Here is a 25,602-nt window from a genome sequence, read left to right on the forward strand (position 1 = left end):
CTTCTTCTGGGCCCCAAGATGAAAAATGATGGTTAGATACAGTAGGTGGTGTAGAAATGCAGGATTTTCCTGTCTCTCTCTCCCTCTGTCTGCATGTGTGTGTGCTTGTGTGCAATGGCTCGATTTGGATAGACCTAAGAGACTAGAGTGTCAGATGATGATGTGATGGTGGTGATTATTATTATTGCAGGTATTTTGTCAGCTACATCCTGCAGTTCCAGTTCCACGAGAAACTGTGTCAGGCAGCAAAGCACACAGGCCCTCTGCACACGTGTGACATCTACCGCTCCAAGGAGGCGGGGGCCATCTTAGAGTATGTGTACTCATAGGGCCTCCAGAGCTGACCACATTTACAGACATGAGCAAGTCATGTTTAAGGATGCAGTTTATGGATGCAACCATTTCAATCTTCTTCTTCCAGGAAGATTCTTCGGGCTGGCTCTTCCAAACCTTGGCCTGAAGTGCTCCAGGAGGCCCTGGGCACCAACAAGATGGACGCCGGTGCACTGATGAGATACTTTGAACCCATTATTAAATGGCTAGAAAAGCAGAATGTGAACGAGACCCTGGGCTGGCCAGACCTCAACTGGCTCCCGCCCATCCCTGAGGGCTACCACTCAGGATATTGGTAAGCTCCGCCCATCCCTGAGGGCTACCACTCAGGATATTGGTAAGCTCCGCCCATCCCTGAGGGCTACCACTCAGGATATTGGTAAGCTCCGCCCATCCCTGAGGGCTACCACTCAGGATATTTGTAAGCTCCGCCCATCCCTGAGGGCTACCACTCAGGATATTTGTAAGCTCCGCCCATCCCTGAGGGCTACCACTCAGGATATTTGTAAGCTCCGCCCATCCCTGAGGGCTACCACTCAGGATATTTGTAAGCTCCGCCCATCCCTGAGGGCTACCACTCAGGATATTTGTAAGCTCCGCCCATCCCTGAGGGCTACCACTCAGGATATTGGTAAGCTCCGCCCATCCCTGAGGGCTACTCAGGATATTGGTATGCTCCGGCCATCCCTGAGGGCTACTCAGGATATTGGTAAGCTCCGCCCATCCCTGAGGGCTACTCAGGATATTTGTAAGCTCTGCCCATCTCTGAGGGCTACCCCTCAGGATATTGGTCAGCTCCGCCCATCCCTGAGGGCTACCCCTCAGGATATTGGTAAGATTGGACAGGCTAATACTGAGTAGACAAAAATCCACCTTCTACCTACCTTTGACATACTGCATATATGTCAAAGGTAGGTAGAAGGTGACTAAAGGAAAACGACACACATTAAACTCACCTGTAGGAATGTAGATTAAAATCACAATAGCACCAAAATACACAGGTCAGGTTGACATGTTTAGATGTTTTGACATGTTTAGACTTTTTCTCGAGTAATTTTAGTGATTCATTTCTATATTTCCATTGTTAATGGTTAATGGCAGATGGGATGTGGGATGTGGTGTGCATATGCATTTTCCTTCTCTCAATTACACAGGTGTCTGTCATCACACCTGATCTCATCATGTGACTGTATCATGTGACACTTGACCACTATATGATGGCGTCCTGTACTGTCTTGTCTGATGAAGAGCATGTAGCTCGAAACGCGCTACAGCAATAAATCTGGAGAAAAGGAGCTCTGCGGTGTGCGAGTAGTTTTTATTCTTTTTGTCTCACTGACATCACAGTCTGCCACGATACGATTTCGATTCAATTAGCCCTTTTCACAGCTGCCATTTTGTGTCTAAAAGGCAGGGGAAACGCAGGTGCAACCAACTCACTAATTAGGGACCCAGCACTGGAACACCTAAATGGACTGGAAGTTGGACACCCTAATTAAGGTTTTGGTGCACCTGTGAAACTTCCTGCCTTTTAGACACAAAATGGTGGCTGTGAAAAGGGTCTATTCAGGGGCCTGCGATTGATATGAGATGATATCGCCCATTTAACACAATCAGTTACATTTCCATCAACTCACAAAAAGCAACTAAAATATTTGACAAATGTATTTTATTTCTGAGCTCTTCCAGGCATTTATATGAAAAACAATCTGTTCAATCTAAAGTTTAAGTAAATGATTTTTTTAATCAGTTAACATAAAGCAGTGGTTCTCAAATGTTTTCATGTGAAGGACCCCTAAACTGACAGAAATTAGACCACAGACCCCCATTTGATATGATCTTGTCGCATGTTCCCCCATATGATAATAAGATTGATGCTTTTAGATGTTTTGTTACAGAAAGTGTATAAAACCCATGACCAAAATAGTCATTGTGTTACTTATGAATGGAATCATAGCGAAAATAAATTACCCCCCGTTTGGCTGGGGAACCCCCTCAAGGTTCCCTGGGGGTCCCCGGACCCCCATTTGAGAACCACTGCCATAAAGAGCCCTTGATGACCTTTCAATTATGAACATAATCAATGCCATGCTTGGATTTACAAGGCGTATCTTCAAGATGACGATAGATATCTCACTTTGCATCAATACACGATACGATATTGATGATGTAGCGATACATCGATAATAGCTCGATGTATTGTCACACCCCTACAAACAAACTAACTACTGTATCTACCTACCTATCCTGTTTCATTGACATAACTAGCTATGTAAAAAGAGTATCAATTATTTGCCTCAGCTGGAGAAGAACCTGGAGATGTCCAAACACACCATGGAGTACGGACAGAAGGCCCGTCTGTACAACTGACTTCCAGGATGGCTCCGTCAAGTGCTTCATCACCCGCAGAACTGGAAGAGGTGCGTGGGGGGGGGGGGGGGGGGGGGGGGGGGGGGGTTGCAGCAGTTGTACTAGTTACACAAACATTTCTGAGTCTGGGCTGCTCAAATAGCCATAGGCACAATAGTTTTATTGCTTTAGTTAAAGAATAACTGCGCACCCAATCTATGTGATACAAGTTTATTCATTTAAGAATAGTGGTGTAATAGTATGGATTCAGATCAAAATCCGGACATTTTAGTGTAAATCAGAGATGTATGCATTTTTTATTGTACTTCATAGATTTATTTCTGTTCTTACAAATGTGATTGTATGTTGTCATTTTGAGACTCCTTATCTTTCTTCTTACCACAACGAGGCCTGACTAAATGGCCAGTCACACAGGGACGGGTATTGCGCTAGGCTCCCTTAATTGATTTAAGTAGGCTAGGCTAGCCGCTAGCCTACTTAATGTTTTTTTTTTTTTTTTTTTTTTTTTTTATTGTGTTTTAATGTTTAATTACCATATGTAAGGGTTCATGCACAGAGGGGATTGTCGGGAAAGAGATGGCTGTTTGAGGAAGCTCCCATTTATTAACATTTCAACAAAACAACATAACACAACACCACCTGTGTTGTTTTTTACAGTGCACACAGTGTCATACAGTGTGGTGAAAAGAGGGCAAGAGAGGAAATTAAAACTTATTATAGTTATATAGGATTTATAGTTAGAAAGAGTGCTAAAAAAGAGAGATTTTTTTTTTTTTTTTGGAAAAAATCCATAGATAAGCCGCACCGTTATATAAGCCGCAGGGGCCAAAAAAGGCCAAAAAACGGGAAAAAAGGTGCGGCTTATAGTCCGGAATTTACGGTACTTGTATTCGTCTTGTAGGCTATTGTATTCCTGTTTGCTTCTCTTACTTTTCTTCACAAGTTCCTTAATGCTTGTTTGATTTGATCATGTGCACGCTTACATAGCTGAATCCAGAGCATGTTGTTGGAAAGTGAACAACGTATGTGAGCAGCAAGACACTCTGTGACCATGTTTAAAATGTGTTTGTGTCTCAGAGACTCTTTCCTCGTCACAGTGAGAGGCTGAGATGCTGATTGAAAACACAGTTTAAAAAGGAGACTCTTCAATCATCTTCAAAGCCCCTGGCCTTTGCGTAGGGAAACCCCTTAGGGTGCAGTGGCTCTCATCGCTTCAGGTTCCCCTCAACTCAAGAGACACTAACATTTAAATGATGAAGCTTGGAAGAAGGTAACAGACCTGTGGAGCATTTAGCTGAACATATAGTAGAGAGATGATTGTCTCCTGTTTAAATGCATAATATTCCCCCACAGACTGACTGTATCTATAGAATCAGTGTGACATCACACCGGAACCACAGCAGTTTACTAGTAGCCTATGAGTTGTGCCAAACAAACGTTATATCTCAAAAACTATACATCACATCGCTTATATTTTGACATTCTGAGTGAGAGCAGAAGTAGCTCAGGGGTCTGATGTATAATATATGTATGTCGTGTTAAAGTTGTGTGAACTGTCGCAGTTTTTAAAATGAAGTGAATTTAGTAGAAAGCACTGCTAGCGTGAGACACTCAAGGCTGGCTCCATAGGGTCCCATTATAAGCTGCCGTTTGTGTACCAACACTGATCCCTCATATAGCCTACTGTAGCTCTTGGGGTCAAAAAGGTTGGTGACCCCTGACCCCTGCACTAGATTGTCTTTTCCATCTGCCACTTGAGAAGGTCCCAGATCATGTGGAGAAAAAGGGGGTTATTTTAACAGATCAGTGTGGTAAATTAAAATGATGGGAACTAACCCTAACCCAAGGCAAACAACCATTAATATAGCAAAATCAATTATATTTTCAGCAAAGCATTATATTTTCCCCTTTAAAATATAACTTACACCAGTTTCATACATCTTATGATGTCAACTTTAATTTTATCCCATACACCATAAAGGTATAAGCCTCTAGGTCTGCATGGAGTGAGGTTACACCACACCAGCTGTCAGCCACACTGCAGCTACATGTTGCAGCACAGTGACCTCTAGTGGTGTCGACATACTGCTGCCTGCTGTCTGGTCTCAACTGCTCCACTGGTAGTGGTTACATCCTCCTATTGATAGGATTCTGTTACATCACCACACGGCCATCATGGTAGGAAAATAACAGGTGATTGTAATCAATTAACAGGTGATTACAATCAAGTAGGCCCGTTCGGTAGTACATCCCTGGCTGCTTGTGTAAGCAGCCAGGGATGTACTACCGAACGGGCCTACCGGCCGAGCCAGTACCCAGGGGCCCATAACCCAGAGCGTCTTCACAGGGTGCACCGTGGATCTTGCCCAAACCTGGGATCAAATGAACCCTTATGGCCCCAACCCTTTATTTTTGACAAAATGTTCCACAAGTTTATGGACAATTAGAGGGTTATTGTACTTTTGGTTTTAATTGAGTGTGCCGCACTGTAAGACCCAATAGGCCCAAATGCAAGACTACATGCCCAAAAGGTTTAAACTTCACTTCCTTGTGTTTTTGTAAAACAACTTTGAATTGAACTGTAAATCCATTGTGTGTGTTGCTGTAATAGCTGTATATATATTTTTTTAGGAAAACAGTGTGCAAACAGCCAGGGATGTACTGTATTACCGAACAGGTCTACCGGGCCCAGGCCCAGGGGCCCAATGCTCCAGGACCTATCTGTCAAATTCCTGAAGTTTACAGACAACACACAGTCATCATCTGTGACTGCGATGAGTATGCATACAGACAGGACGTTGAACGGTTTGCCCTCTGGTGCGGTCAGAACAACCTGGAGCTGAACACTCAAAACTCAAAACTGTACAGAGGAGTCCCCCAGCACTGGCCACCTCGCTATATCCAACAGCTCTGTGTCTACGGTGGAATCCTATAGCTTCAGTTCCTGGGATCCATAATCTCTCAGAACCTCCATCATCCAGTCTGTCCTCTGCAACTCACACTGTCTGGTTTGGGTCTGCCACCAAACACAACAGGCACAGACTGCAACAGATGTTCAGGACTGTAGAAAACAAGTCATTGGTGCCAAACTGCCCTCCATCCAGGACCTGTACTCCTCCAAAGTCAAAAAACCGGGCAGGAAAGCTAAGGAAAAACACATGTTAATGCAAGGTGTAAAACCATAGGTGTAAACGCACCGTGATCAGGATGTGATCAGATCTGCCTGACCACATCTGGAGGTAGTCTGGCTCACATTGAGAGATCTCTTTCACCCCATTTACACCTGGTTTTTAAATGCGACCATTATCCAGATAACTTAGATACAGGTCATATTTAAAAAGGTGTGAATGTTTGAAAGCCTTTGTTTACAATGTGGTGTGGCTTATTTACACATTTACTGTGGGCTACATTCTTTCATATTTAGGCTACTTGTATTTGTAAAATGTAACTACTTTATCTTTATTATTAATTATTATTAACTATTGCAGTCCTCATGACAGCCATGTAGGGGTGTGAAGCCCTCGTTTCCTGAGTTCTTTTTCTCCTGTGTTTTGTATTAGTTAAGTTAGGTAAGATACCGGTTGTTTCTTTGGGGTTGTTTTTATTTGACAGGTAGCCTAAGCTTAACTCATAAATAGATTTTGGTTATTGTTTTGGGTTGTGCACATCACATTACATTAAAAACAACTGTTGTTGGACTGCAACCTATGGTGGCCTGGTCATCCTTGGGAGAGGGGAAAGGGGGGAGTCGCCTTTTTTATGTTATGTCTCTGGTTACCCCTAGGCTGGGCATAACACTGCCTATAATCCTATGTCAAAACAATGAGAGCAGAACAAAATGGCATTCAATAATACATTATTATAAGGTTCCTGACACTTTAAAAGTTGGACTCTGGTATTGATCATGCCTCCAATACAGCTGTCCAATTGTTTATACTTGAATATCAGGAATATTAGGCCTATGAATTGTCTCACCTACTGCTGTTCTGAGCTTGTGCCATTCCTGCTCTGTCTCAGTGCAGGTGTGGACAGACAGGGGGCACAACCTGCACATTCACCTCTGAGTAGTAATAATAATAATAATAAACTTTATTTATATAGCACATTTCAAACATAAAATGCCAATCAATGTGCTTTACATCACCAGTTTGAAACAGCAAAGCAGCTGTGTGGTTACACACTGCAGTGCCAGCAAGACATGAGCAGTGATTTGACATGAGGATGACAGGATCCGAATCCCGAAGGAAAAATCTGTCATGAATCCCAAACCCCCCCCCCCCCCCCCCCCCGCTCCGTGACCGTTGCATGCAGGGACGTGAAACCAGACCTGCTTTGCATACAGGAATCATGGTTAAAACCAAACCTAGATTTTAATAATAACGCGGTGTGAAGGGTATAATGGGATGTGTGGGAGTAGTGGAGGGGAAGAAACTAGTTGTCCGTTTTTTTTTAGAGGAGCTGGACTGATAACAAGACTGTAATGGATTAGGGGAATATTGGATGGATTTGTCCAGAAGGAGGCGGTAATGCAACATGTTGGATGCCAACCGCCGTAAAAACAAACCGAAGAAGAAGTGACCTTCCGGTAGGAGAACGGACCAATGGTGTGGACGCGTTGACGACGGTGTTTATGTAATTGACCTGATTGGTCGACCTGGCTAGAGCGGGGAGCTTTAAATATTCTGTTCGCTGACACTGACGTCAGTCTCTCGCCAGCACTTGCCAGTTACAGTAGACCCACACTCTCTTGACTGTACCCGTACCGACCATTGGAAGTCAACGCGTCCGTTTTTGAAGAGATTAGCTAACAGCCAGAAGACTAGCTAACAGCCAGCCAACATGCACCTGAGTGCCTACCGCCTGCGTTTAGCAGGAATCCAGCTTCTTCCTAATCGAGGTTTGGAGACAGGTGAGGCATTCTGATGATGAAAATCGATTGAGTTTGGTGCTACCGTCTCTGCTAGCCAAAAACAAGCTAACGTCAGTTAGCACATTAGCTAATGTGCTTGCTGGGTTGAGTGGGTTCTAACTAACATGAATTAACGTTACATCTTGAAGGTTGGTGGTTACGGTAATGATTAACGTTAGGCAAGTAAAACAACTTGGTTATAGGGGTTGGTAAATAAGAAAAAAACTGTTAAACATGTTTTAATGTCCGCCGGGGTTTATCTTTGCAGGGCAATGTACAGTACACGCCCATTAGCTAACGTTAGGCTCTCCTATCATGCTAACAGTTTGTTTTAATTTACAGCATTTTGGTAAGCTAACTTAACAGATGGATGTTTGCAGTGCCTTTAAGACTGTTGTGATTATCTACTCACAAGTTGACTAGCGTTAGAAACCAGAATTAACGTCCGTGTGGAACAAAGTGGAACCCAGGTTCGGTGAAAGCAGTTAATTTGGCATTAGCCATAATATCCCTATGTGAATATGGTAATGGCAGAGCAGGGGTAATCTGCTGTGTATGGGGCTGTTCACAAAGCGTTTTTGCATGGAAAAAGAGCTGCCTGGAGCACTGTTTGTGAGGAGAAATAAACTTAACGGACACACCGTGATAGGGTGATCTGACGTTAGCTATTGCAGCAGTTCGGTCAAGTTGGTAAAATACAGATTCGCACTTCTCGGACTGGAGGATTGCTCGTTTACGTGAAAATGAGGTTGTAGCTCGTTGTCTACCTTACTAAGATGGGAAAGAGGCGTCGTGTGTGCAATCTGTCAATATATTTACAACTTTACCGAACTTCAGCCACCTCAGAACTAATCGTCCGGTCGGTGTGGTCCATACTGCAATAGTTATGAGCTGTTACAGTATCGTCAATCCACTGATTACAACGTCATATGTTCTGCCAAAAAGTCATAATTAACTGCAACCAAGTGATTAACGTTAGCTAAAGGTGATAGCCAAAAAGTGATTATTTCTCCATATTGTGGCTGTTATGGAGAATGACAGTGCAACAGATTCTGTTAGTGTCATTATTATAAACAAGACACCAAGCCCTGCCAGCTCAACAGCAGTGCTGTTGTGTAGCTGAGCCTGACGTCCCTACTATGTTGTTGTTGTGGGTGGTGATAGCCCTTTTTAGTATTTACTATATATTCTCATTAGTATAGTAATATGCTAGTGTTTATATTTTTTATTCTTGTTGAAATGGCTGGTGTGATCTAAATTGCTTGTCATTTGTTAGGATATGGCACAGGCACTCTTGATCATGGCATTAGATATGAGTCTGTAGCCAAAACCAAAACAAAGGCTTTGGGCCTTGCATAGCTGACTTGATTGGCTGTAAATGCACAGGGCTCCCCAGCAGATAGCATTGTGCATGATGCTACAGGGAATACATCTTCTTTGCATGGCTGTATGATGTAAAGGAGCTTAGTAGCTAGCAACACGCAGGAGGCGGCCTCCCTGTTGGCCAGGGCGTCAGGTGTGCGACTCGAATGGCTGAGGGGAGTGAGTTTGGACAGATAGAATAGCAGAGGTGAGTCAGAGCCAGAACCTTTTAGAGACGTGCAGGGTATCCGCGGGGTCTTGAAAAGTATTAAAAGTTGATCAATCAATTTAGGGGAAATTAAGGCCCTTAAAAAGTATGAACAAGTTTTGATTGCCATTGGAGAGGTATACAATTTGGTAGCTATTGTGCTGATGGTGTTAAATGAGCATATATTGTCCCATATCGATCGCAGACCCCTGAATTGAATCGAAATCGTATCGTGGCAGACTTTGTGATATCAGCAAATCTCGTATTGTTGTCCAAATAATCAATATAATATTGTATTGTGATGAAACTTGTGATTTACACCTCTATTGCTGATGTGACCAGTGGCGTTGTTGAGGTCTGGAAAAAGTCTTAAAAAAGGTCTCAAAAGGTATTGAATTTAACTTCAGGATTCCCTCATATACCCTGGAGAGGCTGTGTGAAGCAGGTCCTGGCTCCGCGCGGGGCAGTGTTGGTGTGGGCCGCTCAGGAGGGAGAGGCAGTGCCTACAGGGCTGAGCTGCCTCCCACCCTGATTGGTTGACAGTGTGGTATATCAGCTGCCCACTGCCTATCATAATTAGTGATACTGTCTTATAGTATATTGTAGTTGTCTTTTATTCTTAAATATTAAGTTAGGAGGTGTAAAGAACAGACTAGCATGTGACCTTTTAACTAACTAGGAGCAGAGGGAACAAAGGCCAGACAGTCCGACTCCTTTGGGGAGGGGGGAGAGAGTAGTAAATGAGGAGACTTAAGATTAGAACAAAAGGCATTGATTGCTATCAAAGGATGGAAGACAGAAGAAGTCACACCTTTACACACTCAAACGCAGGAAGGAAGAGGCACACACACACAAAAACAGCAGCTGTATTGTCTTAAGGGCAGAGAGGAGCAGAGGAGGGGGCTCTGGGCAAGGAACTTGAAAGGTTAGAGAAAGGGGGGTCTTTGGGGGGAAAAGGTCCTGAATGTGATAAGCAAATGGTCAACTTTTGTTAAGGCAAGGTTCAAAGGAGGAGACAAGATGCAAGGTGAGATAATAGCAGGAAGAGAAACAAAGGGACTTACACACTGAAACGCACGGGGAGCAAACGCACACACATTTTTCAGTAAACTGTTGATTGGACAGAGGGAGAGACAGCGAGAGCTGTGAATGGTCAGGTAGTCTGGAGGGGTGGAGCCTTGAGAGGAGGAGCAGAGGAGAGTCATAGTTTATTTAAGTCGATGCGCGCCAAGAAACGGATAGAGCATATTCTGATTTTCTCTCGGTGGTTATTTTTTCCAGCCATCTTGTCCTTTGAATGCAAGTCTATTTTCTTCAAATAAACCCTGTTTTTTGAGACCTGACATTCGCCTCTCGACCCTTTTTCTGCATATTTCTGAACATACTTTTCACACACCACTGCCTTAAGAGACGACAAGTGGCGACCCCGCGTGATTTGATTGGGACTCGGAGAGACGCTCCGGCCAGGAACCAGCCAAGTGCAGGCCGCTCAGCTGCCTTCTTGCGGTAAGTGAGTCCTATTCAAAAATGAGCACGCAGGTGGTGTGTGGGAGTTGTTGGAAAATATGGTTAAAAAGGAAGAGAAATAAGGACGACAGTTTTGCCCAATAATATATTGTTGTGTGCGAGTTTTTGGCTATGGCAAACTGTACTAAATTATCTCGCTGTCCGTGGAAGACAGGAGATGAGGCCAGGTGGGCCTGTGTATGATAGCACACATTAAACTAGGACAACAATTAATAATTAGCCTCTGCCCTCCAAGTTGAGTAGAAATATTAATTGGCATTGTTTATGGACCCGAATATTGATCAAATTATGGCAATATAGGCAATGCGGTCCGAAGCCGTTGGTTGCCTATAGGAGATAGTTAAAATGTGTGTAGTTATTTGGAAAGGCAACTGAGATAACGCAGATTTTAAATAGATTGATGGTCACACAAACCATTTGGGAAATGCGTGTGTAAGTTTGGATAAATAAGAGCTAAAAGAGTGTATTTGGCACTCACTGATTAAAAGTCACACGAAAGAAATAGTTTAGATTATGGTGTTTACAAATAGGTTGAAAATGCGCGTTGGTGATGTGTTGCTGTGTGATGTTGTTTGTATTGCTAAATGTAAGTGTTTGTAACCCGGCCGGGGTTGTGTGAAAGTGGTTGAAAATAGCACTTAATTAGAGTATCATTTGGAGTCAGATGTTGGTGATATTTGTTACATTAAGTAGGAGAGATTGGAGATTAAATATAGATGGTTGAATGTGAGTGTATGTGCGTAGAGAGTGTGGGTGAAAGGACATGTGAAATGACCGGAAGTGGCTGGTTGGAGAGGATGAGGAGAAAATGGCTGAAGTTTTTGCGTAATGTATGGCTGAATGCTGACTGTTGAGTTTGTTTGTTGTGGTAGAATGTGGAGATGCGTCTGAAAGGATTGTTTGTGTGGTAGTATGACTGTTTTGGTAGCGACTGTGTGTGTGGTGTTATGTTACTGTGGTGGAAACTACATTTCCCAGCGGGCTTGTGGTAGACGTACGGGAAGGACGGTAAGCCACATGGGACATTTTCCAGGAAAACGCGAATGTGAAAGTGTGGTTGTGAGAAAATGGCGTCGGACTGTTTATAGAATGTGATTGTTGTGGGCACTTGAGAAATGACTGTTGCATGGATGTTGTCGCGAGGAGTTTGTGGAATGAGTGAGAGTATTTGGAGTGATAGCGCGAGTGTGTATTAAGAGGCGGAGTTAAAATATCCGTGTGTGGGAGGCGCCAGCTGGCATGGCACGTAAGCATGTAGCATTAACGCGTCAATGTGGCTAGCTCATAGCATGCTAAGGTTAGCAGCTAACTATTGCTAGCAAGGCTCACATGTAGCGTGATGAAATAGCTATTAACTGGTTTTGGTTTGAAAAGGCATTCATTGGTGGTTAATATTGTGACTATTTACAGCGCTATAATGTGTGTTTGCTGGTTGTTTGGGGATAAGAACTGAATATGAACGATACGTGAATGGATGATAACATGGAATATGCAAGGAAATGTATCAGTATGCTGTTGTGAGGCGTATAATTAAATCATTTTGATGGCATTATTTGGTTGGTTTAAGTTGGGTATACGGATAAGCAAGAGTTTATTCACAGTAAAGCTACAAGTAAAATAAAGGGATATACAGTGATGGATCATTATGGTGATTGATATTAATACGAATTAATATGAACCTATTCATTAAAAATAAGACATGGGAATTAAGATCCGGACTAATTTTAAGTGTGTTTTTACAGTATTGTAACGTATCCGGTATCTCATGAGGCAGAGGCTTCTTGATGGTACAAGGGTCTTTATTCACAGTTAGTTATATTACAACTCTCAGCGGTTGTCATGCTCAAAGCTAGCAGCTTTCCTTTCGAGTAGTGTGTGAAGACTGACGCGCATGCTCAGTTCACTCCGGAAGTATCCCCACAGCATAGTGTTCCCCAATAAAGCACTCCCACACATCAGTTCATATCTGTAGTCAAGACACTACCAATGCTCACCCCTGTATGTGTACTGCTGATTCGCTACAGTATTATATTACTATTTCTCTTTTTGTAATGATAATAGCTATAGACCCCTTATACAGCCGGTCAACATTGAGCTGCGCGCATCGTAAAAAACCCATCAGTCTAGCTTTGATGAGACATTGGGAACTGTGTGAAAGCCCCGCTGACAGGTCTGCCCTGTGTTCATCTGAAACACATAGTTATAGTTTAGTTTAAAATACAGTTGTCTGCTTACTACCACAGCTTATCGCCTAGTGATAAGCAATGATATGCATTGAAATTAACGTTGTTTGATGGGATATGTCTTACAGACGCATACGCACTGGCGCTGTCAATTGGCCAAGCCTATGGCCAGCCATACATATCGTACATTCCTTTAGAACTGGGGATAGCGTAGATAATTATTTTGTAACTTGCAAAGAGATATTGTTAGGTTGATAATGCACACAACTCAATAAAGACATTATTTAATGTTACTTGGTTGTTAACTAACCGAGCGATGTGGCTGCAGCCTACTATAGTTTGCCTGATATGAAATGAGAGAGCACTGCAAAGTTGGGCATTTTTAACGATTTTCTCTTTCGGCTTGCAACCAAAGACATTTACGGTTAGCATTAAAAGCAGTATGAGTTGACGGGATTCGGTAAAACTTTAGTCCTTGCTTTGCAGATAGTGTACAGACTGTTCAGTGTTGTGTTGTGTTCTATTGCATGTGTGCGAGGCTGTGTATGTTCCCTCGAGTTGCGTAGACTCGCTACTTGTTGTCATTGTGACATAGGCATATAATTGGTCTGTAGATAATGGGCTTACATTTTTGTCTATTTTTGTAGTGTTAAATGGTTAAATTCTGAATACTTTTTCAAGGTGAATATTTCAAAAACAAAAAAACAAAAAACAATTTAGCACGATTATAATGCAAGCTTGGGTTACGTGGAGCATTGCTGTATCTGGCTGTGTGTGTGAGAATGGAAGCTTGGGTTTAGATAGGTGATTGTGGTATATCCAGTGTAACAGCGCCATCTTCTGGGTAAAATGAATAGTGTATCACATAGAAATGTACTCACAACAGACGCGTCTTATAAGGATGCACATTTGCATGTTACATGTTAGCACTAACAATAATTAGATTAAATAGCGATAAAGGAAATGCAATAAAATATAAATAATTAATTATAATTATAAATAGAGGTAACCTAGAGATTGATGGGATGAAGGCGGTGGATTAGATTAAGTCTTTTAATGATTTTAGATTAAATGGTTGATATGTAATGGAGTTTAAAAGAGGTCTGGTTATTTGCATGATTGTGTAAATACATTTAGGATGTTTGGATGGATCTGACTTTCTATTTGAATGATTTTTTGGGAATGTTATTAAATGATGTCATTATAGGGTTGCATTAGTTTAGAGGGTTGTTGTGGTCTCCTATGTTGTAAAATATTATAGTGGTTCCAGAACTCTAAGTCAAGTGGGACTTGGCATGAGGGTATATACTGGGTTTATGATTTAAATGTTGAATGTTGGAATGAGTTGGTCTAATGTGATATTTAAGCAATAGTGTATTGAACATGTTTTTGTCTTTTGTCTTTTGTCTCCGGCTGAGGAAAACGGGGATGGAGGCTACGATGTTTGATTGATGCTGAATCAACAGGCTCAGACTGGGTCGACATCTCCATTTGTCATCGAAATCCGTCAGCGGGGTGCGAGAGGTCTTTGATTGAAAAGGCGAGTGAGAATTTTGTCCACAGATTCGTTAAAACTATAATCACATAATTACATTCACATTTGTGGTGAGACGTATAGGTTTAGGAACACATGTATTTTTGTTAATTTACATAGTGATGGGGAATTTTGGCCATTGACTGAGCACTGAGTGTTTCATTGTGAGAGGACACTTTTGACAGAGTGTTGACATAGGCCAGAGTGTAAACACTTTGGTTGGGAAAAGGTGGGGGTTTTTCTTTTACAGGGAACGAGAGGAGGTGAAAACTGTTTGGCTGTGTTTTTCCTCCCATTTCTTTTTTAGGTATTGGCAAAGTAGTTTTCTCTTTTTTCCCAAAAGGTGAATGCAGCAGTTGACGCCTGATTGTAATTACTTAGGAGATTAATGATATAGTGTAAATTTGTACGATCAAATTCGTAGTACTTCCCACAGGTGGCGGAGTTGTGAATTACATCGCTTTAGGATATTATTGAATCTTGCATTGGTCCAAGGCAAACTTATATTTACAGAATACATAATAGTACACATTAAATAGGTTGTGTTTTTATAGTGGGGTAAGCTGGTATTGGAGAATAGAAATAGTGGGGTTTTGAGCAGCTGATATTGTATTTTGGGAGTTTAGAGGGTAAATACTGTTTAAAATGGGAGTTGGAGCAGGGAAATCATTTACTCCAGTGGGGATAGTGAAGCAGAATAACCCATTAATAAGAAATATAGCTAGTGTCTCGGACAAATGGAACAGGAGATGGCTGGACATCAAAAATCCATGGCCAACTAATGGGACATTTGACCTGGAGGTAATTAAAACATTACAAGTACTGATTGAGTCTCACAAAGTGGAAGAAAACAGAGGTAGGAAGGGTAGGAAGAGGAAGATGAAGAGAGAGATGGAGTTAGCTGTTTTGCAGTTGTTCTTTTTAGAGGGAGAAAAATTGCTGAAGGTGACTGAAGGGAGGAGAGAGGAAGTGACAGATGCTATTTTAAAGAAATTGGAGGAGAGAGGGATGTTGATGACAAAGGTCGACGCCCCATTTACACATTTAGAAAGGAGCAATACACCTCCATATGAGAGAGAGAGAGAGGTAGTGACCCATTCTCAGTGGCCACTTATCAGAGAGGAGGGGAGGTATGAGAGGACAGATGGTCATGACAGAGTGATAGAGACAGGGGATTGTAAGTCAGCTATTGGGCTATACCCAGATGAGGGGAAGAAAGAGAACAGAAAGGATAAGGACAGGAGGGAGGGTAGGAAAGGTGGAGATAGAGCACCTGAGTTAGAGGGGGATGATGAGTGTGGAGGAGATGCAGCAGGGATGAGGAAGCTGTTAGCTGGAACAGAGAAGAGAGGGTCTAGAGTTGAGAGAGACAGAAGTAAGAAAGGGAGTGCGTGTGCCATAACTAGTAGCAGTGAAGACTCAGAGGAGGATGAGGAAGCAGAAAAGAAGCTGAGGATAGTTAGAGCAGAACTATTGGAGTTGGAGGAGAGAAGGGAGGAGCTACAGGGAAAGATGGAAGCTGGAACCAGCAGTAAGAAAGAACGTCAGCGGATGAGAAAGGACATGGAAGCATTAGATAAGAGGAAGGCTAGGGTGAAGAAGGCTGAGAGGAGATACAGTCTGAGAAGTGAGAATAGAGGAGAGGGAAAGATGGAGCCGATGGTGGTGAGAGGAAGGAACTTAGAGTATGTGATACACTTGACAGATAGCCAAGAGGAAGACAGGAAACAAGCAGTAGTAGCTGTAGTGCAGTCCAATAGTCGATCGATGCCACAAGGTCCGATTCAAGCTCAGACACAGGTAATAGGTCGAATGGGATATCCGTGGCCTTTTGCAGCGCCTCAGCAGCAGTGGAGAGGGGGAACTAGAGGGAACTTAATTAGAGGGAGTTATGACCAGGGAGTGAGGCAGATGAGATGTTTTGCATGTGGGTTGTTGGGACACTTGGTACGTGACTGTGAGAGAGTGAGGAGGGGGCTGAACGGTAGAGGAAGTTATAGAGGCAACCAGAGGGGAGGTTATGGTGGGATGCAGCAGGGGCAACAAGGCATGGGGCTGGTAAACTCCTACAGGGGGCCAGTTGGAGGAGGAGCATACCAATAGGGAGGTTTATTGAATAGAGAGTGGGAGGTATCGGCTGGTGATCAGTTTAGATTTAGAGCCTATTGTTAGTGTGAGCTTTAAGGGTTAGCTTTTAGAAGTAATGGCTGATAGTGGAGCAGCGTTCACCTGCATTAGAACTAGAGAGGACGGGGATTAAGCAGCTGATATTGTCCACTCACTAGTGGAGTTGTAACTTAAGCAACAGAGAAGAATACTAATACTTGTTTAGATAATATTCCAGTGGCTATGTTAAGGAGAGATGCACTAGAGTAGAAGAACATCAGAGAATTATTTTTAGCTGCTGGTGACAACATTATCATCATTACTGTATTGTTAGAGACAAGGTCCAATAAGAAATATATAATATAGGTAAAACAAGGTAAGCAACACAATAAGAACACTAGCAAAACAACAATACTACGATAAGGCACTGTACCAATGTTTTTAGATGGAAGGCAGGTATTTAATGTCACTGAGATTAGGCTGAGACAGCAACATAATGAGCATATTCTGAGACATAGTCAGACGACAGATAAACTTATACATCAGGTTTCTCAATAGGACATGAAAGGTGCTCACTCCTGTTCCATAAAACATTTTGTTAGTGGTATTACACCTTGGCTTCCTAAGAAGGATCCTCAGACAGTCGTTATGAGCAATCTGGAGGTTTTAATGCTAGTCTGCTTTTACTTGACCTAGAGGGGGGCAGTATATAGAGGAGTACAGTGGGCTCTAAACAGGTTTACCTTTACATCATCTGAGAAAATTAGAACTTCTTCCTCAGCATGTTAGCTTGAGCATACAGTATATGCCTCTGTTTGTATATGTCATTATCATTACTCATTTGAGCAGTTATAATATGACCCAAATATTTAGTTGGACAGCAAACTGCTAGTACCTGCCCAGACAGGATAAAAAGGAGGGAAGGGAGAGATTCTTGTCATTTCTGGTTCTGTAGATTATAGTGACACTCTTTTTAGCATTGTATTTTACATCAAGAAGACCTACATAGTTAGAACAGATATTCAGCAATTGTTGGAAACCAGTATTATTTGGAGGCAGGATAATCAAATCATCGGCATACATAAAGTGATTTACGGTAGGGTTACCAATCACATATCTCGTTCGGCAGCTGCTGAGCTGTACAGAGAGTTTATTCATACAGAAAGGGGGGTAGCAATGAAGATAAACAAAGATGATTTTCTTGAAGAGAGAGTATAGCATAGGAGGGGGTCTGTCATATGTGACTTTGAGGGTAGCTGAGGATTATGAATAGGGAAACATAGGAGCAATGAGGGCAGTAATTAGCAGAATTAATGGCTCTGACAGAAGCATGTAGTTTGGCAGAAGGTAAGAGAGTGATTATACATATAGACTTGGGGTATGCACATTCAGTCTGTCATCTTTTTGGGAGCAGTGTGGAAGAGTGTGGGTTTAAGAAAACTGATGGCTCACCAATACAACACAGTGTGCAGATTATGAAGTTGCTACAAGTTATGATGAAGCCTAAAGAGGTAGTGATAGCTAAATGTGCAACACATAAGTTAGATGTATGCAGAGTGAGGGGAGAGGAGTTCTAGTTCATCTAGGGCATATTCCAACACCAAATGGGCCAATGCGAGATTTAATGGTTAAATGACTGTGATGTGGTGAAGCCAGTGGGGGGGGAAGAGATATATGCTAGTTGTTATTGACAAATATAGCAGATTGGTAGAGGCCTGTCTGATGAAACACAAGGATGCGCACTCAGTGGCTAAGTTTCTGTATAAAGAGATCATTCCTAGTTGGGGGATACTAGATTGAGTTACCTTGGACAAAGGGTCATGAATCTGTGGACAGAGTTATCAAAATGCTCTTGCAAAAATTATGTTTATATGGGGTGCTTTAAAAACCGTCTAGTGAGAATTTGGGGGAAAAAAGGGGCTAAATTGGATAGAAATACTTCCGTTGGCACTAATAGCCTGTCGTTTGAGTGAACTGCGTGAATTGAGGTCGACACCATGCTCAGAGAGAGAGGGGGATTGTAGTATGATAAAACATAATGAGGAAGATTATTACATGGGGGTGTGAATGATTGATTTTGCATGCTATAAGTTTCAGTATATTTGAGTTGATTTGAGTGTGATATGAGATAGATAGGATTCTTACTGCATGAGTGATGGTTGATGCCGGTTGTGAAATCTATCTGATGGAGGATAATGTTATTGTTGATAAATGAATGCATTTAGTTGGGGGAAGGATGCAGATAGGATCTGAGTGGGTTGTTGGTATTATTTGGACATGTCTCAGATGGTTTCAGAGAGAGAATGTGTTTGGGGGAGTTGGTAATGAGAAACATTTTTGATGAAAGCGATGGTATGTTGAAGAGAGGGGAGTGAATGATGATTTATGATTTGTGATGTCATGATTTATAGGATGGTAATTAAAGAGGGTCAGAGGAAGTTGATTGGCGACAGATGGGTGATAGAAGGTTGATTCATATTCGAGGGAGTATGTGGAACATATGGTGTGTAAATGCAGAGAGTTATTTTTTAGGCATAGTACAAAAAGAGAGTGTGTCTTATTATAGAATGAGTGAAGTGAATGAGTGGGATTTCATTTGTGACATCTTTTTCAGTGTGAATGAGTGGTGGTTTGAAGTTGGGGGAAAATGATAAGAAAATGAATGGAAAATAGTGAGAAAAAAGCAGGTGATATGCAACAATGCAAACTGAGTACATAATGAATGGTTCAAAATTTGTTAAATAGAGGTTTTTGGGGGATTTTTATGACATTAGAGAAGGAAGAAGGGGGGTATGGATAATAATAATTCTACAGTTGTGGTGAGGGGTAAGTATGTACAAGCATCTGATGATGATTATTTTTGAGGGCCCGGCCCAGGTAAAGGGAAAAAATGAAAGAACATCAAGGTGGATATGAACATGAATAACTATGAAGCATGTATGGGAATTGAAGGGGTAACAAGAGTGTTATATGTTGGGGTTGATTCATAAATTTAAGGGGTTTGACAACTTTGAAATTATAGATTAGCAGTACATTCTGTTAAGATTGGTCATTGAGTGCACGCGATGATTGAGTTTAATGTGAAAAGTCTGCTATGATGTGATAGGACACATCAAGTGATTGTTTAATGTAGTCATATGAAATTGGGGAGATTCAATTATGATTTGGTTCATTGGTTGTCATGTCTGTTATGGAGATGGGGGATTTTTGTGGCTGTGGGAGATGTTTTGTTTCAGTTTATGGGAGAACAATAGCTTGAGTAGGAGGCCTTAGAAAGAGTAGAGAAGTGAGAGGTGGGCTTGAGGTGAGTTTAAAGGGGGGAAGGAGGAAAAAGGAAAAAAATAGAAAAAGGAAAAACCTGTTGAAATGAGTTGCATGAGTTATTTCAAAGAGAAAAATTGTGTGGAAATTATTGTTCTTTTTACTTTTTTAAGATGTTGTTATGAAGTTTAATTTACATAGAAGTGGAGGTTGTGAATTGATTAAACTGAATGGAGGGGAATGTATGAGTGTCAATTGATGTATATAGAGACCTCAAAATGTGTGAGAGGTAACTTAGTGTGTAACTAAATCAGAGATGCTCTCAACCATAAATAGAGACTTAGAGAAAATTAATAAGGGAAATGAAAAGGAGGCATATGCTTCTATTGTAAATAAATATTGTTTAAGGGAAACCAAAGAGGGGAAAAGGTTACTGTTTAAAGAGGTTAATGTGGAAAGTCGCTAAAATGGAATGAGCATGATTGATTTAGAGGGAAAATAATTGTTAGACCAATGTGTTATCCTCAAAATTTGTCGGGGCAAGATACTGGTTGTTTTTTCTGGTTTCAGGAAATTGCCGAAGAGGAACCAGGATTGTCCAGAATATTGCTGTCTGGGGGTTACAAGGACTCAGAGACTTAAAAAGGGACAATTGACCCTGGATAAGCACTGGGGGCACTCTCCTGGAGCTGGACTTGGAAACTTTGGGGGTTAAAAGATAACAGGGGTTTTTGAGGAACACAATGGAATCTGAAGAAGTTAAATGTTGCAGATTTTTATGTTTTTGGATTTACAGGTTTTTATATTTTTGATGTGTGTAATAGGGGGAAGAAAATGTTTAAGAATGTTGATAACTGTGATTATAGACTAAAACTGCATGAGTTAAGAGAGATTTTCTCTAGTAGATATAGATTTGTAAAATTAGTGATATAGGTTAATTTGAATTGAATTGACAACAATTTGGATGGTAAGTAAATAGGAAAATGTTGATTATAATTGGACTTATTTTTGAAGGTCTCAGAGCTATAGTCAAATGATAAGAGTCTGGCGTAAAATAGAGAATTTAATGCATGTGGAAATGGCAACGAATTGGCTGAAGGTTGCTTTGAATAGGCGTAATAATCTCACTGGTCTTTTTTGCACTTTTTCTAGAAAGAGTGATTATTTGGCCAGAATTGAAGATTATACCTCACTAATGTTTAAAGGAGATTGGACATATCTATGAAAATCCTGCAATGAAGCATTCTTGGCAAAGAGAAAAATGATTGGAGCGATGGAGAAGAAGTGGGAGATGATCAGTGTTTCTCTTTGCAAAGCATGTGGAAAAGTAGAGAGGAAATGTTTGATCTTCTTAGGGGGTTATTTGAGAACAAAATGAGCTAAGAGTTAAAAAGAAAAAATGAAGTAGTTTTACCTTACTTTAAGTAATCCCTGTGTGTGGGAATTTAAGTAAGATCCCAAATCGAGGATCGATGATAAATAGCAATAAATAGGAGAGATGGGGATTGTTTGAGTGAAGATGGCATGTTTTAAGGACAAATGAGAGGAGAGAAAATAGGATTAGGATTAGAGGTTAGTTGGATAGCCTAGGATTAGACATACCTTAACAATCTGACTTTTTGTGCTAATGTATTTTTTTCATTAGCAAGGGGGGCATGTGGTATATCAGCTGCCCACTGCCTATCATAATTAGTGATACTGTCTTATAGTATATTGTAGTTGTCTTTTATTCTTAAATATTAAGTTAGGAGGTGTAAAGAACAGACTAGCATGTGACCTTTTAACTAACTAGGAGCAGAGGGAACAAAGGCCAGACAGTCCGACTCCTTTGGGGAGGGGGGAGAGAGTAGTAAATGAGGAGACTTAAGATTAGAACAAAAGGCATTGATTGCTATCAAAGGATGGAAGACAGAAGAAGTCACACCTTTACACACTCAAACGCAGGAAGGAAGAGGCACACACACACAAAAACAGCAGCTGTATTGTCTTAAGGGCAGAGAGGAGCAGAGGAGGGGGCTCTGGGCAAGGAACTTGAAAGGTTAGAGAAAGGGGGGTCTTTGGGGGGAAAAGGTCCTGAATGTGATAAGCAAATGGTCAACTTTTGTTAAGGCAAGGTTCAAAGGAGGAGACAAGATGCAAGGTGAGATAATAGCAGGAAGAGAAACAAAGGGACTTACACACTGAAACGCACGGGGAGCAAACGCACACACATTTTTCAGTAAACTGTTGATTGGACAGAGGGAGAGACAGCGAGAGCTGTGAATGGTCAGGTAGTCTGGAGGGGTGGAGCCTTGAGAGGAGGAGCAGAGGAGAGTCATAGTTTATTTAAGTCGATGCGCGCCAAGAAACGGATAGAGCATATTCTGATTTTCTCTCGGTGGTTATTTTTTCCAGCCATCTTGTCCTTTGAATGCAAGTCTATTTTCTTCAAATAAACCCTGTTTTTTGAGACCTGACATTCGCCTCTCGACCCTTTTTCTGCATATTTCTGAACATACTTTTCACACACCACTGCCTTAAGAGACGACAACAGCTGTGGGGCAATCTGCCTTCCTTGATAGTCGGTGAGAGAAACACTGTTGTTGTACAGTATATTAATGGACTCTTTCTTTCTTTCTTTCTTTACAGGATCTAATTCTAAGCGTATGGTTCTGCTTCCTGAGTCGCCCAAAAAGCGGTAAGCACCTAAGAACTGAAAACACTTAAAGAAGCCCCACCCCCTTTAGATATTGGACAGGTTCACAACTTCTGCCCCCCCCCATCTTCCCCCATATGAGTGCTGGTTGTATGACAAGAAACTATTTCTCATTTGGGTCTTCTCTCTTTCAGGTTAGACGCAAGTCTTCATGAGGCTAGAGTGGATGAACTGATGGCATGGAATGGAGATCTCTCTTCCCAGGTAATCTAAAAACAGGATGTAAATGCTTTCTAGTCAACTTGGCATCTTGGGGCTTCCGGAGACTTGGATTACACCAGACGAGCAATCCCACATTTTCACTATTAATGTTTCCTTTGTATTTGCGTCTTGTGTCTTCACAGCTGGCCATCTCCAAGGCTGAGGTCATCAGGCTGAAATACACTCTGGAATCTTCTCAGATGGAGTGGAGCAGAACTATCCGCTGCCTTCAGGCTGAAATCAGCCAAGCAACAGCCGACAAAGCCCGCTTGATTCAAAATGAGCAGGAGACTGAAAAGTACTACAAGTCACAGGTGAGTGTGATCTCACACACTACCCACTGAACACAACATACTTTTCAATTTCTCTCTTGTGCAGATCTCTAAGGCTGGCTTTACATGCTGAAACCTTCACGCAACTTTAGTTGGTTGAAACTGAGGTGAAACTAAGTTGCAAATGATTTGCATGGTCTAAAGCCCTCAGCAACCCACTTGAAACTTGTCTGAAACTCTGCTGCAACAGTTGCAAAATTCTCAAGTTTGTGAAACTAGTTTTATGCAACAGCCAATCAAAACGCTGATAAGTAGGCTATGCTATTAATGCACTGATGCGTGCGCGCATTTGCATGAAAATTATGTTTCATGCGATTTGCAACCTGCAACTAGTTGCCTAAAAGTTTCACAGTGTAAAGCCAGCCTAACTTATTTGAAGTTTCACAGTGTAAAGCCAGCCTAACTTATTTGAAGTTTCACAGTGTAAAGCCAGCCTAACTTATTTGAAGTTTCACAGTGTAAAGCCAGCCTAACTTAATTGTTGAATGGTGGTTGGGGGTACATTTGTTTAGAATTAACATAATTACACCAGAGTATTTATTTTGAAGTAATTAATGCTTCCTTTTGATGTGTGTCTTGTGTCTTCACAGCTGGCCTTCTCCAGATCTAAGCTTCTGACGCTGATAGATATCCAAAAATTTGCTGAGGAAGCGTGGAGCAGCCTAGAGTGTAAACTCCGTGAAGCTACAGCCAGCAAGGTCAGATTAAAGCCTCACAGCTACATTTAGTCCATTATGACCTGATGCATCATTTGTGATTATTTTTTATTATTTTGACATATATACTGTTACAATGTTGGATGTTCATATTAAATATATATAATTTAAGAAGTATATGATTTGAGGTGGATTTTCCCTTTACACAAATCTAATTTTTAACCACTGCACAATTCCTCTTTCCACAAACTGTCTAAAACAGGAAGTGATGGAGAAGGAAGCGATAGATCTGAAGAATGAGCTGAACACTGCATCAAGCTCCATGAAGCTCATGAAGGAAAGCCTCTCTGCTAAAGAGCAGGAGCTGATTGAAGCACAGCAAGGCTACCAGGAGGCAGAGGTGAGTGTGATCTCACACAGTCACCAATGAACACAACACACTTTGAAGTTTTACATTTCTCTCTCTTGTGCGTATCTGTTAACTTAAATGTTGAATGCACAATCCTCTTTCCACGAATTGTCTAAACAGAACGTCATGGAAAATCAGGTCCTTGATTTGAAGAAGCAGCTGAAAGGTCTAGTAAGCTCCATGAAGGCCAAAGATCAACAGCTGGCCTATCACCAGGAACTCACTGACCTGAAGGAGCTCCAGACGGACGGCATCTCTCACTATCTGAAGGCGGAGGTGTCGTTCCTGCTTAAAGAGGACCTGTTGATGGACGAGTACTACGAGGCAGAGGTGAGTGAGATCTCACACAGTCTCCACTGAACACAACACACACTTGTGCATATCTCCAACTTAAAGAGTTGATTTTGAAGTAAAACAAGATAGATTGTGTGTCAAGACACACACTCTGTCCCCTTCATTCCTCGCCCACCAATCTCACTAAATCCCTGTCTGTATCTTCCTCCAGTCTTGCCTCTTCCCTCAAGTCTTTGACTACAAAGACGAGCTCGACCCTCCTGGCAGCTCGTCCGGGGCAGTCCTCTCTGCGTCCATGATGCCTGAGCAGCTGCACGACAGTCGGACTCAACCCAAGGTTGGTTTGCTTTTTGCTTCTATTGTTGTTGGGAATGATGAATATTTCTTACATTTTGCACTAAATAGTGCTGGTTGCTATAATGTTGGCAATTTGTCTCCCTGTCTCAATCTGACAGAAAAGGGTCTTCAGCTGTTTTGCCCGGCCCTTCTCTTCGAGCACCCCCAAGAAAGGCCTGAGCAAAAGGCACAGTGCTCAGGTGGCAGCTGAAGCAGCCAGGAATTCTGCACGAGTCACCAGCAGCACGGCCAAGTCACCAGGCCTGCCAGGGAGCGCTCACAAGGTGACCAGCAGCACGCACATGTTTGAGGGACACACTCTGAGCCATTAACCATTCATTGATTCACACTCACTGAGAGATTGAATAATAGAAATACAAGGTATACACACTAGCGCCCCCTCTGGTTCGGTCAGGGCGCCTGTTCGGGCGGCAGAAGGGAACTGGTGGGAAATAGCGTGATCCTCCCACGTGCTAGGTCCTGCCGGCGAAGGTCCCCGCTGTCGGGTGAAAAGAATCGGCTGGCGACCGCACATGTATCGGAGGAAGCGCGTGTGCGTGTCTACGGCTCTCCCCAGATCGGCAGAGAGGGTGGGGCAGCGACCAGGGCAGCAGGGGGAATTGGCCAAGTACAATTGTGGGGGAAATCAGGAAATAAAAAACATTCATTGATTCACACTCACTAAGAGATTTAACCCATTGATACCTGATGCAGCATTTGCGTGTATATCCCTCATTTGTGTGTGTATCCCTTTAAGCCCGCGAACCGCGTGACGCCGTTCGCGGTCTTAAAGGGATACACACACAAATGCTGCATCAGGTATCAATGGGTTAATATAGAAATACAAGGCCTGCCTTTCCCCCGCTGAGGGGCAGCTACCCCGTGG

General features: G+C 42.1%; 1 protein-coding gene across 1 annotated transcript in view; it reads left to right on the forward strand.

Moving 5' to 3' along the window:
* The window catches only part of LOC310788619 (angiotensin-converting enzyme-like protein Ace3), a gene marked incomplete at both ends in the record, with an annotated part of 39,883 nt that extends 14,835 nt beyond the window's left edge, over positions 1-25,048 (forward strand). The window contains 12 exons of the mRNA XM_083650145.1: positions 191-313; positions 422-628; positions 2,635-2,753; positions 15,631-16,053; positions 22,422-22,470; positions 22,623-22,692; positions 22,833-23,003; positions 23,612-23,719; positions 23,940-24,077; positions 24,207-24,416; positions 24,592-24,717; positions 24,836-25,048. Coding sequence (XP_083506271.1) covers positions 191-313; positions 422-628; positions 2,635-2,753; positions 15,631-16,053; positions 22,422-22,470; positions 22,623-22,692; positions 22,833-23,003; positions 23,612-23,719; positions 23,940-24,077; positions 24,207-24,416; positions 24,592-24,717; positions 24,836-25,048 — 1,957 coding nt within the window. The remainder of the gene's footprint in view (positions 1-190; positions 314-421; positions 629-2,634; positions 2,754-15,630; positions 16,054-22,421; positions 22,471-22,622; positions 22,693-22,832; positions 23,004-23,611; positions 23,720-23,939; positions 24,078-24,206; positions 24,417-24,591; positions 24,718-24,835) is intronic.
* Positions 25,049-25,602: the final 554 nt, after the last annotated feature.

The sequence above is a fragment of the Poromitra crassiceps genome, assembly GCF_964638095.1.
Source record: "Poromitra crassiceps genome assembly, chromosome: 13".
In the NCBI taxonomy this organism is placed as follows: domain Eukaryota; kingdom Metazoa; phylum Chordata; class Actinopteri; order Beryciformes; family Melamphaidae; genus Poromitra; species Poromitra crassiceps.